The sequence below is a fragment of the Sarcophilus harrisii genome, chromosome 2 (genome assembly GCF_902635505.1).
Source record: "Sarcophilus harrisii chromosome 2, mSarHar1.11, whole genome shotgun sequence".
Classification (NCBI taxonomy): domain Eukaryota; kingdom Metazoa; phylum Chordata; class Mammalia; order Dasyuromorphia; family Dasyuridae; genus Sarcophilus; species Sarcophilus harrisii.
In genome coordinates, this window is record NC_045427.1 from 576,481,446 (window position 1) to 576,496,204 (window position 14,759).

At 37.9% G+C, this 14,759-nt stretch overlaps 1 protein-coding gene across 1 annotated transcript in view; it reads right to left on the reverse strand.

The window, feature by feature from the left end:
* EIF3A (eukaryotic translation initiation factor 3 subunit A) overlaps nt 1-6,022 on the reverse strand; it is a 39,851-nt gene extending 33,829 nt beyond the window's left edge. The window contains exon 1 of the mRNA XM_031955940.1: nt 5,674-6,022. Coding sequence (XP_031811800.1) covers nt 5,674-5,722 — 49 coding nt within the window. The 5' untranslated portion in view covers nt 5,723-6,022. The remainder of the gene's footprint in view (nt 1-5,673) is intronic.
* Nucleotides 6,023-14,759: the final 8,737 nt, after the last annotated feature.

Genomic DNA, 14,759 nt, shown 5'->3' on the forward strand with positions numbered 1-14,759 from the left:
AACCAGGATTTGAATCCAGATCTCCTGATTACAAAATCAAGAAACATTTTACTACACTACTTCTATAAAATAGACGACAGGTTCTTTTGCCTTGGGAAACTTGAAATTTATCTGCTCAACAACACTTTTGTTCCACTTTTCTCTACCATCTTCTAACTTTATTTCCTTTCCCAAATTCCTTTTTTTTCTTTTCCCCTTTATGTTTATTCTTTCTTCTGGAAAACTATTAAAGCACAAACTTCCATCTTAAGGACAAACTGAAATCATAAGAACCTAAATAGTAAATTTACTGAAGTAGTGAGAATCATGTTCTTTTTTCCAACACTTCCTGTAGAACTGTATAAGACAACACATCAAATCTTGGTTTCATATGCTGACAACCTATATTAATGCATCCACAGTGGCATGCCTTCCCCTCCTTCAACATTTCAGAGAATTAAACATGTCAAAAAAAATCTATTCTACCTTTATTGGGGAATTGACAACTTTTAATTTACAAGATTCTTATTTAAACACATTTCCAATAGCTCATGCCAACTTTCTCCCATTCTGAAACTTCAGTCTACCAGTACGTTGATTTAAATGGCTTATTTCCCTAATGGAGCTGGTTTTCCATCAAATTGAACTAGATTTGTCATTAAAAGATTATCATGGCTGAAAGGGACATTAAATAAATCTCCCAATTCTAAACTAGTCTATCCTAAAAGCAATATTTGCAAAACACTACTTTACTTGTAGTCATTTTAATCAAAAAGAGATCAAAGTGAGGACAGTGAACCTTCCTTATGTTAGTCCCATTATCAGTTTTCAAAGACATTTAAAACTAAATTGCCATGCATAAATTTAACATAGTAACTTTAAATATTCAATCAACTAAAATTTGTGAAAGATGGTTCATGCAAATCTACACACGTATTTCAGATAATTCACTTTTCAAAAGAATAATTTCCTTTAATACAGAATAATTTTTTTTAAAAAATTAAGGTTCAGACTTAAATGGAAAAATTGGAAAAACCTGAGTAAACTTAAGATATTGTCCCATGAGAATTTATTTTTTAATCTTCTCAAGTCGTCTTGTTCAGAAAAGACACCAGCATATTTCTTAATTCCTTTTAACTATCAAATCTTTCACCATACTTTTAAACTCAAAGAGTCAAATTGTCTTAAAATTCACCCTTTTTAACTGGACTAAAATTAGCAGCAGAGAAATTAGCAAAGAGTAAGATAAAAACAAAAACAAAAAATTTCTCTTTTCAACATGTTTTTAGTAACTACCCAATTAAAGCATAGTGCATCAACACAGAATTCAATTTAAACTTTCATTATTTCTAAGTTACAGAAACATTTGTTATTCTTAAATTAGAAAAAAAAATCTCTAAACTTTAAGCAATTATAATAATTGCTTATTTTCAACGTAGGTCAACTTTGTTCCCTTTAATCATAAGTATGAGGAGACAAAGAAATACTACAAATTACCAAATTTTCATCTGGGATTAATTCAACACAAGTAATGCTGTTATCTATGTTAAGGTACTTCAGGGTTTATCAAACAAAGGGGCACAATCTGCCCTCAAAGATACAGCAATCTAATGGGGGGGGGGGGGGGGGGGGGGGGGGGGGGGGGGGGGGGGGAGGAGAGGGAGAAGAGAAGACAAATTTTACAACTGAATGGAGTCTTAGAAGCCAGCAAGTCCAATCTCTTTATTTAAGAGAAAAGGAATCTAAGGTCCAAAAATGTTAAATGATTTTTCTGAAGTCAACCAAGTTCTACAGCTGGTGAAGGCTAGAAGACTGAGTAAAAGGTAAGATATCATAAGGCGTCCACCAACAAAATACTCCAGAATCATGTAGGTCACATTAACGACAAGATGTGGGAAAATCACTGGACTCTGCAAACACAAATATATACATTATTTTAATTTATATCTTTAAATCTATTTTAATTGAAAATACTTAATATAAAATGTCAACTACCTTTATTGGGATAATAGTTATACTATATCATCAGAGCACTGAAACTATGTATCTAGCTTCCAAAGGTTTAAGTTTGGGTGTTCAAGTGTCATTTTTTATAGGTTCTTTTGTGGATCAGACTGAGTGAGTTACAGTGTTGCTCAAGTTGTGAGTTTGCCACAACCACTTAATTTTTTAAAGTCACTGCTGCAGAACATATAATAAAAGGCTTTTACAAGTTCATGAAGCGAATTTTGTTTGCTGCTTTATATTGAAGAGATGATCAGAAAGGTACAATTATAAATGTTAATGATATTTGTTAAGATACGATTCTAGATTTACAACATTATAACAAACCTACCAAACTGAAAATAAAGAAGTGAAAAAGACATTGAAAACATTGAAAATTTCAGAAAACATTTAAGATATGAGAAATGAGTTGTTAATTTATGGACCAAAATCTTGGGGGAGGGGTTTAATATTTCATTATACAAATTAAATGAAACTGCAAAATGTAATAAAATTACTATTTTCTCATTTACAATTTTCTAATTGTGCTAATAGAAGCTTCTGATGCAACATGTAGTAACAACACTATTTCAATCTATATTTGAGGTGTCCACATCACTTAATCAAAATGTCAAGGGCATAGCAGTAACAATCATTTATATTTTCTAATAAATTCTAAGTTTGGGGAAGCTCACTAACAGTGAGATACAAACTTAGGAAACTCAGCGATCCCTAATTATACATGGAGTTGTTTCATATAACCCGTTACCATTTAAAATTTCTTCAAAGAAAGTTGTTACAAGTTTCCTTTTTATATTCTTCTTCAAGATTTTCTATTTTTGCCATTAACTACAGTTATGTTAGTGGCATCTATCAAGTATTGTAATATATAATTTTACAAAATAGTTTGGTCTGTTAAAAATACCGAAGACCACCCATATAACTACTTAGTATTCAGAATAACATAACTTTATGTAGCCAATAGAGCAGAGACCAACAAAAAAACCTAAGAAAACTAAATTCTTGCCATGAGGCACATAAATCACGAATGTGCCATCTTAACTGTCACAGTAAATGTACATATTTACCAAAATGTAAAAAAATTAGGAAGACCCTGTGCATGACAAATATTTTACATCCATTAAGTATGAATTTTGCACAACAATGTACAAATAGATCGAACCACCTATGTCAGAAAATTAACTTATCTTTTTTAGAGATATGTTTAAATTTATCTCAGAATCATAAGCTTAATAAAAAGGGGTCTTCACTTCCATGTCAATCGCCTCGTTTTACAAATAAAAAACTTTTCTTCTGTATTAAAAATTCTTACCTCAAGGTTCTTTTTTATCATCACAAAAAATCATAGCAAGTCTTCCAATCAATAATTTATTAGTTGTTAGTAAGAGTTGCTAAGTGCTAATAAAGTATGGGTTCAATTTCTTAATAAGCATATTCCAGATACAGACTATACTACTAAGTACTCCCCTACTCAATAATTCTTATCCAATACAAAATCCTGCTTAACTTTTTAAAGGCCTTTACAATCCTACCTTTTCATTCTTCTTAAACCTTACTTTTTCTGCCACATAATCACGATCCCTGACAAACTAGACACTTCATCTCTCAGTTCCAGGAATTTTCTCTGGGTGCCCCTTATGTCTAGTCTCTCATCTCAATGCCTTTTGGCTTCTTTTAAGTTAAGTAAGTAATAACTACTGTTTTACAGGAAGCCTGTCCCAACTCCTTTTTATTCTAGTGCTATCCCTCATAATTATTATTGGGTGTGTAGTTTGAAGAAATTTGCTTCTCTCTCCCATTAGACTGAGTTCCTTGAGGGCAAGAACTGCTTAATTTGTTGCATTCCCAACATCTAGGACTGTGTCAGACACACAGGACCTTTACAAATGTTTGATTACTGTCCAACCATCTGCAGTAACTGGAATCTCACAAAGATCATTTGACTACTCAAAAGTACAAGATCAAAATTCAGTAATATCAATTAAAGTAGCAGGATGGCTTAATTATGCCATATTCCTTTTAAAAAAAAATTTCCAAAACATCATAGAAAATCTCCATTAGTTAACTACAATTAAGAAAAAGTTCAGTATAATCATGAACTCAAGACTTTTGCGTCTCAAGTATTTTTTAAATCAAGTTTTTATTTTTCCCTTTTTATTTTTTAAGAAATACTCTAAAAAACTGGAGGACACAAGGAAGTCCAGTGCTAGAGGCTAGAGATGAAAAAATGAAGACAATACAGAAGGATAAAGACCAGAGAAGTTTGATACAAAGTAGAAAGTGATACTGGTATAGGAAATACAAAGAACTTGCATAAGAAAGCTAAAGAGATAGCCCTGATGAAAAAGAAGCATTTCAAGGTGGACATATGGAAGTACAATTGCAAATTGGAGAATAATCTGTACAAATGTAGAGGGAGATGACAAGGAAGCTTCAGAGTTTGTGATGCAAAAGTCGGTTAAAACTAGGTTACGATGGGGCCCCCCCATGCCAGACTATAGGCAATGACAGGTTTTTAAGCAAAACAATGCTCTGTGTGCAGGAAGATCCTGCCCCCTTTGCCAAAGCCCGGTCATCAGTGTGGGGGACCCACAAACATTCTGCAAGTCCCCCCGGACAGACCCAGGGACGGGCAGGAATGCAGGGGGGCAGCCTAATAAAGGGGCATGTGGGCCCTCCAAGTCAGGAAGCCCGAGTTCTAGAAGCAGCCTCCATGAACCGTGGGGACCACGGGGAGCCACTCACCTCTCGGAGCGGTTCCTCCTCCGGGAAATGAGGGGCTCTGAACTAGACGCCTACGAAAGCTCCTTCCAACTACTAACACCCTCCTGACCTTCAGTAGAAGGAAGGCCGGGCCACAGGTGGGAGAGGACGTCCCCCAAGTGCTTAGAAATAACTAGGAAATAAAAACAGGGCTGGGACCCTCCGTACGGAGAAGTGCGGCGGTTGGAAAAGGAGGAATAGCCGGAAACCAAACCGGTTCCTAAAGCGAAGGGAGATTCCCGCGAGGGAAGAAGGGCCCGAGGATTGGGCGAAGGAGGGGGAAGGGGACCGTGTTTGGGGGGCTGGAGGGGGATCTCCAGGAGGCTACGGAGGAAAGAAGCTGTCAGGGCCGGGGCCCCCACGGGAGGTGGAGCCTCGGTCCCCGCGTGCATTGTCCCCGGGAGCCATGTTTCTTCCGGCCCGGCTTTCGCAGATGGCCGCCCTGCGGAGAAGGAATGCCGGCGTTCGGGGAGGGCGGTCGCCCGGAAAGAAGGGCCGCCCCGAGGGGCAGCGAGGGAGGCAGGCTCCGACCCCGGCGGGGAAGGGGCCGGCGGGGAGGCAGCGCTCCTTCGGCATGGGACGGGCGGGAGGCTGGGGGAGGGGCGAGGCCTGCGGGCAGGGCCGAAGGAGCGGCGGCCCGCGCGGGGAGACGCGAGCGGGAGGCCCCTGCTGGGGAGGAGGACAAGGTCGGACCGCCGCGGGAGCAGAGACGCGGCGGTTCACCGGCCTTCAACCGCCCGGGGTCTGGAGAGCCCCAGGGCCCGGCGAGGCACCGAGGGGACGCGTGGGGCCCGGCGTGGATGGGCCTCCCAGCGGGCCGAAGGCTGCGGCGGCGCGGCCCCCAACCGCTGGCTCCCGGAGTGCGGCGGGACCTCCCTGCCCACCCGCACAGCCTCACCGTCCCTGCCCGCCCTGGGGCTCACTCACCGTTGGCCCGTTTGAGGGCGTTTTCCGGCCTCTGGAAATAGGCCGGCATCTTGGCGGCGGGGTCAGCTCACGCGGCGTTCGGAGGAGGCGAGAAGGAGCTCCTTGGGCCGGTCCTGGACGGGGTACGCGTCCGCGACCTCCTCACCGGCTCTACGGGCGGAGGGTCGGGTGTGGGGGGCGGCGGAGATAAGGAAAGACGAGTCGGCGAGCAACACGCGCTCCGCCAGCGCCCCAGCCTGCCAGAGACGGAAAGGAATGGCCCACGTGATCCCCGCCGGGCGCCACCGCCTCCCAGGCCCCGGATGTGCCGGCGCGCCCGCAGTGTTCCACGCCGGGCCTCATCCCCGCGCCGCGCTGACGTGATGGCGTCACACGTCTATGCTTACGTGGCCCAGGCTTTCGGACGGCGCGGCTTCACGTGGGACTGGGAAAGCGTGGGGGAAAGCGTGGGTTGACCTTCCCGGGTTCTACCCTCGGAAGCGCGGACTTGTGTTTTTCTGATTCTTTAAGCGTTCGTGGGCCGTTATTCGCAATGAAACTTGTTTCAAACAATCACAATTGTTAAATTAATTGGCTGGAGACGGGGCTTCCGCTAAGCCCGGAACGCATGGGTGCCCTTATTAAACTACAGGTTGCATTCAGTCCTTGGTGGCGGGGTCTCTGCTAAAAGTGAGACTCCTCCAGAGCTTTGTCAGCTCCTTCCCGTTTGATCTTTGTACACAGACACGTTCCTACTTTGTTCTGGTACTTGAGACACCCAAAAGTTTGGGTTTCTTTCAACCCTAATCTAAGAAATCGTCTTTTTTTCAATAAGTCATTTTGCAAGAACAAGGAATAGTGTCGAGATACTATGAGACAAGCAGGATAGAAAGTGGTATCGCATCCGCATTTCACAGTGTATAATTAAGTGTTTATTTTGTTTGGACATTGTTGAGAATAATTTTCTCATTTAATAATTTAAGTTAGTATTAATTAATTTTTAAATTTTATTTTAATTTAATAAATAATTTTTTAGGCTGTTGAATGACCTTAGTTTTTAACTTAACTGTCTCTTACACTTTATGTGTTCTTGACCTCTGCTTCTACCAATAAAAGGATGGTGATAATAGTGGCCCTATGGACTAAATAAGGAAATTATGAATGCCAAATGAAACAATTAAACGTGAAATAATAGAAATTGAAAGTGATATGAGGGGACCTTTACTAAAGTGAAAAGTCAATATCACATTTGTAGTAGAGATGTGATTGTAGGATGATGAAAAGCAAAGTCTGAAAGATACTACTAAGTTGGAAAAGCATTGAATTGGATCCAGGAATAGACTATGTTTATGTGACTGGAAGGCTAGCCTCCTCAATTTGAAAAGGCCTGTCCCTAGACTTATGGGAGAATGATGAGTTTTCAGTCACAGGAAATCTCCAAGACCACCTACTAAGTCACTTTGCAGTTGTTGATTCTGTTTCTGCATCTTTTCTATTCATTCCCCTCTTTTTATATGCATAGCTGCCATCCTACCTCCCAGTTGTTCTCCTGCTTCAAGTCTCATCTCTCCATTCTTCATAAAACTGCAAAATAATTTTCCTAAAGTACAGGTATGATGGTGTCATTGTTCTCCTTAAGGATCTTCAGTGGCTCTAAAATTACAAAGATGTAACTCCCTAGCAGATTATACCGACTTAAAATGGAATTGATAAATGTTTAACAAAAAAGAAATAAATAAAAATACAATACAACAGAGATGAAAGTTAATTTGTGATATTCTGACTTCTGCTTGAGATCTCTTTCTATTTGAGTCTAATAGCATTGCTCTAAGATAAAATGTTGTTGCTATTCAGTTGTGACTATCCACAACTCCATTTGAGGTTTTCTTGGTAAAGATGTTACTTCCTTTTCCAGTGGATTCAGTGCTTTACCCAGGGTCAGACAGTTAATAAATGTTTGAGGCCAAATTTGAACTCAGGAAGAGTAATCTTTCTGACTCCAGGTCAATATTCTATCTACTGAATCACTTACCTATCTAAGATAAAATGCAGACTCTTTAATTTCCCTTGAAAAATCCTCATTATATTTCTCTAGCTTTCCAGATCTACTTTACATTTACTCCCCATCATGAACTCTGCTGCAGGGGCAGCCTCGGTGGTGCAGTGGATAGAGTACCAACCCTGAAGTCAGGAGGACCTGAATTCAAATCTAGCCTCAGACACTTAACCGTCCTAGTTGTGTGACCCTAGGCATGTCACTTACCCCCAATTGCCTCAGCAAAAAAATAAAATAAATAAAACCTCTGTTGCACTCTAATAGTGTTTCTGTCGGATCTTGCAATTCATATTTGTTTCATCTACTATCTCCAAACTCACCTCCTACCATCTAGAATTAATCCATCTACATTTATTAAGTACCTATAAAGAGCAAAGACAAAGCTCAGCACTGAGGATACAAAACCAAAAGAGAATTACTCTGCTTCTACCACGCCTCTTAAAATCCTTAACCTTTTTCTGGGCTTTATCACTGCACACCCTACTATCCAGGAGTTTTCCTGATTATCCTGGTTCTTAATGCTTTCCTCAAATTATCTTGCTTGTTGTTAGCTGTTTACATATTGCATCCCACATTAATCTGAAAGGTCCTTGAGAAAAGGATTTATTTTCCAATCGTCTTTCTATCCCTAATGAATAGCATAGTAGTCCCTCACACATATTTAATACATGTTAACTGAATTGAATTAAATTTTAATTTTCTCCTAAGTACCTAACATATGCCCTTGGACAGGCCCATCAGACATTCACTAGATGTTTGTTGCATTGAACAGAATACAAAGTAATTGAAACTTACAAGAGAAATATGGTACAATGAAACCTTATCAGTTAAAATTAGAAATAATATTAATCTCAGCAAACTAAAATCTATGTTCAATGAAGAATAATAGGTCACTTTTATATAGAATTTAAGGTTTGCTAAATAGTTTGCAAACACTTATCTCGTTTGATCCCCACAATAACCTTAGGAAATAGCTTATTATTATTTTATAAATGAGTAAACTGAGGCAGACAGAGATAAGATGACTTACCCAGGTTTACCTAGTTGATATGTTTCTATCAACTATCAACCAGAACCAGCCTCTAACCTATGGGTGACCAGATCCGAAACAGATCAGGCTAGAGACAGGAGAATCAGGAATCAAACCTAAGTTTGCAATTTCAGATATTTATAGCAGAAACCCCTTCCCCTCTCTCCCCTCACACATTAAGAAGGAGGACTTAACATTGCTAAGGCTGGAGTCTTACATGAAAGGTATTTGCCCATAACACAATTATTCTTAAATCTTGAGATAATTCTCATGGTTAACATTTCTTGGGACAATACAAGTGTTCTTGGATCCTGTGGGAACAATCATTGTCTCAACTCTTGGAGGTCATGATTACCTGCAGGGCACAGAACCAGAGTTCTGTGACAGGAGCCAGGGTGCAGTACCTGTCAGTGCTGTCAGTGAGGAGGAACAGGGATTGTGAGTATGTGATAGACAGCCTTGGAAAATAAAGTTAAATTCCTTAGTGAACAGTTGGTGCTAGCCCAAGCAATACAATTTATCAGAAAATAAGATCATTCCAGGGAGTAAAGGATTATTGTCATGCCAAATCGAGAGCACATCCTGCTTGCTTAATTCAGAAAAAACAGGTTATCCCTCCAAAATAATTAGGCATATGTGTGGCAGGATTTGAACTCAGGTTTTCCTGATTCCAGGTCTAGCTCTTCATTTACCATGCCACCTAACTTCTACAAATGAATGCAGTATGCTGGAGTTGTAAAGATAACAACAAATAGCAATAATAGCTCATATACAGTTTACAAAGTATTTGAGTTGGCTGGTTTCAATTGAATTCCAATTCCAAACCAAGTTTTGTTTCAATTTTATGTGTTATGAAAAGATTTAAATGAGTCTTAATGTAGCAGGAACTACAGGTCTTGCTCTCCTTTGCAAGTAGTAATGCTGAGGAAGCATGTAATTTACTCCTCCCCCTCTTTCTTTTACATTTATGTAATCAATTCCAGGTAATTTTCATAACTCCAACCAGTTCTCTGAAGGGGAATGGAAAGTGACATGAGAAAATGGGATAAAATGTGGGTGTTCTGCTCTTCTAGAATTATAGGAAGTTTTCCATTTGTATGCTGAACAAGAAAACACATCAGACTATGAAAAATAACTATGATTCACAATGGAATTAGAGAAATGCAAGTTACAGGGGTAGTTTCCAGACCCTTGGGAGAGTACTAGATTTAGAGTTAAAACAACAACTCATCTATAAAACAGAAGGATTTGACTAGTTCAGTAGTTCCCAAAGTATTTTATTCCAAGAACCCCTCTCAACAATAACAAAATTGTGTTATGAACCCCCAGCATCATTTAAGATGCTACTTATGGTTTTTTTTGTAACTTTTAAAAGATTTAGACAAATACAAAATGAGAAAAGTAAAAAAAAAAAAAAAAAAAGTCATATACACAGCAAATCATGAGAGGATTTATTATAAAACAATAAATTTCATTTCAAGAAAAATTATATAATAACTACTATACATTGTTTTCATAGCTGCCCAGCTCATCTTTGTCTCCTTGTTGGTTTCCTTTTGTTCTATTGTGCGCTTTTTACTTTATTTTTCCCCTTTTCTTCCCTCTACCCTAAAGAAAGTTACAATTAAATATGGATATATACATGTACATAGATACCTATAAACAGACACATATAATCACTTATATACATATACATATATATATATATATATATATATATATATATATATAAACTATACAACATTTTCTTCTGTTTCACTGAAGGTGGATAGTATCTTCTTTCATAAGTCCAAATCTTTTTGTTTTTCTAAATCAACCAGCTCATCATTCCCTACACCAGAGACATATTCCTTTCTGGATTCAAACAGCATCTTCCTTTCATAAGATCTTTGAGATTAATTTGGGTATTTATAATAGTCAGAATGATTTGATTGCTCAAAGTTGTTCTTGAAAACAAAACTATTATTACTGTACAGAATGATGTTCTCTTGGTTCTGCTCATTTTATTCTTCATTATTTTGTGGAGGTCTCTCCATGCTTTCTAAATCATTGAACTCATCATTTCTTAGAGCAGAATAATATTCCATCATGAACACATGCCACAATTTGTTTAACCATTCCCCAATTGATGGACATCTCCATGCTACTTATAATATTCTGCAATGATTTACTGCTGGAGGTGCCACTAAAGAATCTTTTCTTGATCCCTTTGAACTATTGTCACAAATCCCTCAAAGGGTTTGCAAACCACCAAAGAGAAAACCACTGGAATAGAAGATGTCTAAGGGTTTCCAGATCAAATTCTTTGCTCCTATAATTTCTATTTTTTAAATAATTTCTATTTTTGAAGACTCTTCTGATATTGAAGTTTTGCAGCTCCAAACCAAGACAACATTCTCCTTATGATGCAACACATCTATGAATCATGAAGTACCACAGTCTCAGAAAAATAAAATTGCAGATGTTTAGTGGCTGTTGAAAATAGGGTACAGCTATGACCAACAACTTGCTCACTGTAATAGCCTAAAAAAACCCATTCAGTGGAATAGATGATTAAAAAAGAGGTGGGCTAGTCATGTTGTGAGAGTAAGGGAAAATCCATGGACAATTGGGATATTGCACTTTTACTCATGAAAGATGGAGAAACTTTCAGTTCTTGGAGCAGAGCATCTGAGGAACATTTATAAAAGGTTGAGAACAAGAATCACATACAGTAAGAAGACATGTATGGGTTAAGATCTTTTTATATAGGGAGAGATTCCACATTGATAATACCAAGAATCCATTGATATAAATTTTTTTTTACTTTTATCTTATATGATATTTTTTCTTCTATATAATACAACTCCACTTCATGTTATTCCTAAAACTGAACTCATAATTTGGTATTTGTGAGCACTTTCAACTCTGAGAAAAATAAATGAAAAGTTTAGATAAAAGCATCAAGAAGTAATAAGAGGCTTTAAGAACTGTTTTATAGGACAGGATCAAGAGCAGTGTGCCTGTGATGATTAAGTCAAGATTAAAGAGATGAGCATTATATAAATATTTCATTATGTTTAAGGGCAATAAAGGAATGAAAATTACTTGCCTAAAGACAGAACAAAAAAAAAAAAAAAAAAGAAAAGAAAATGTAGTCAAAGAAACAATGTCATTTGCTTGAAGAATTATGCTTTTTTTAAACTCTCCTGAAATTTTTGGGGTGCATTCATTATTTTCTGAAGCCCCTGAAAAAAGTTGGAATGCTGACAGTTCAGCCTCAGATCAGAAAAGGGAGTTGCAACCATAAATTCCTGGAGGAAGGGGGAGGAGGGAAGCTGGAATAAGAAGTGGAAGAGAAACTGGAGATACAAGAACGCTTCTTTCAAGAGCAGACACACAATTCTCCTCCATAAGAAAAGGGGAATATCAGCAGCAATAGGCCTGATTTCACTGAATATATGAAAACATTTCCTCTATGGTATATGTGCCATAAATTGCCAATTCTATTTTAATTTTTAAAAGATTACCAAAGATATGCAACCAAGCTGAATAAACATGACAACATGCACTGTGGCTTTGGGTGTGGTTCTTAAGTTAAAGCTTCAGTTAAAGATCTTAAACATTATGATTAGCAGGGAACTCTTTCTTTTCTTTTTTTTTTTTTTGATAGGGCTATTAGATGGATACTTCAGGGAAATGCTGCAAACCTAGCATCTCCTGGATTTCATCAACACTTACTAGATTTATTCTGCTTATGGGCAGAGGATGAAGTCATGAGCAATAGGTAAAAGTTATAGGGAAAAATATTTCTACTCAGTACCGTATAATGAATTTTTATCCTAGAAAGCAGTGTAGCACAGAATTTATTGAGCTAGTCTTATGGCCAGGAAAATTTGAATTTGGGCCCTATCTCTGATACATTCTAGCTATGTGAATCTGAGCAAGTCACTCAATGTGTTATCTCCATAATCAAATATCTAACTTGAAGAAAAGATGCCAAATTGTATTGGTAGAGGAAGTTTGCTTACCTGGGAGTTCTCTGTACCAATCAAATCACAAGTCTTACCTCTCTAGTTTTCCCCAATCCTTGCCTAGGTTACACCTTCACCACAATTAAGGCAGATATTAAAGAGATGGCTATTGTAGAAGATAATGAATTCTATATTATTAGATGTGTTTGAACTGAAACTGGATGACAATTTTTAAAAATATGTTTTCAAGAAACTGATGCTGGCTATGGCTTGGACTCAATGATTTCTAAGGTCCCTTCCATTTTAAAAAGATTGTTTTATGGTTCTGTGAATATATTCACCTCCATTCAAGTCCTATTCCAATGCTTATTTATCATGCTATAAAGGAAACTCTAAATTTATGTAACTAAAAACTTTTGCTTACATAAATGGGTATAAACTTTAGCAGGACTACTCAAGCTAGAAAGAGTTTGAGTATATGACTTGTAAAGGATTATATGTCTGTTGTCCAAAAACTACTTAGCTAAATTTGGAGGAGCTCATCAAGATGTTAGATTCCAAATAATGGCTATTTTAGCCAAAGGAACTTTTGAATATTATCTAATAAAATATAACAGAGCTTTAATCTAAGACCATGGATGAAGTACTCACAATGATAAAATCGTAGCTCCTTGAAGCTTGAAGAGTACATTTGAATCCCAGGGACTAGAGTTACAAGATGTTTAAAACTGGAGAAATTTCTTCAAAAAGTACAAGGAAAATTTCTCTATACTAAAGGAAACAGTGTGGTATATTGGGAAAAAGTACCAGAAGACTCAGGTTCAAATCCCAGGCCTGCAATTTAAGGCCTATAGGCTTTGGACAAGCCATAATCCCTTTAGTTTATTCTTTAAAGTTACCCATTTGGCCCAGATTATATTTAAAACACAGCCAGATCTGTGAAGAAGGAATTTGTGTCCAAAGAAGAACTGGAACTCATAATTGAACACCAAATGAATAATTTTGATTATATTAAGTTAAAAAGTCTTTATACAAACAAAACTAATGAACACAAGATTAGAAGGGAAGCAATACATTTTTATATTTAAGGGTTCTAATAAAGGTTTCATTTCTAAAATATGTAGAGAACTGACTCAATTTTATAAAAATTCAAGTCATTCTCTGTAGTGTCCTTTTGGAAGTTCCTGTTTGAGCACCAAAATATCATTTGTTTTTTATAGAATCCCCATGCTGGGGTGCCAAAATATACCATCTAGACTATCTCTCTGGAGGTCCTCAGGACTAGCCTTGGTCTTAGTGGAGGAGTGAAGGAGGCAGGAGACTCTCTAGGATAGTCAAAGATGGAGTGTCCTTATTTCAAGTCCTCTCAGCTCTTAAAAACCTTGATATGATTACATCATTACAGCATACTAAGTATGTGCCAACTAGAGAACCATTATATCATCACATCCCATTGAGCAAGTGTTAACTATAAGCACCCTGCTATTGATATGTAAATGCATCTTTTTACTGTAAGTATCCTTTGGTTCAAGTAGAACACAGGTGGTCACACACACTCTTCTAGCTTCTCAGGAAGGGTGAGAACACCAAAGAGAAGTGGTTGTGCCCTGTCTAGACTTCTCAGGAAAGGTGATAAACCTAAAGGGAGATGGGGAGCCAACCAAGACATTGTCAGCAGGTTCACTCTGGGATTATTTATACCTTACCCAGAGTTCCCCCACTATCTGCAGCCCTCTACAATTCTCCAATAGATAAATGGTCAAAGTATATGAACACTTTTCAGATGAAGAAATTAAAACCGTTTCTAATCATATGAAAAGGTGCTCTAAATCACTATTGATCAGAGAAATGCAAATTAAGACAACTCTGAGACACAACTACAGACCTCTCAGAATGGCTAAGATGACAGAAAAAAATAATAATGAATGTTGAAGGGGATGTGGGAAAACTGGGATACTAACACATTGTTGGTGGAACTGGGAATGGATCCAGCCATTCTGGAGAGTAATTTGGAACTATGCTCAAAAAGTTATCAAATTGTGCATATCCTTTGATCCAGCAGTGTTTC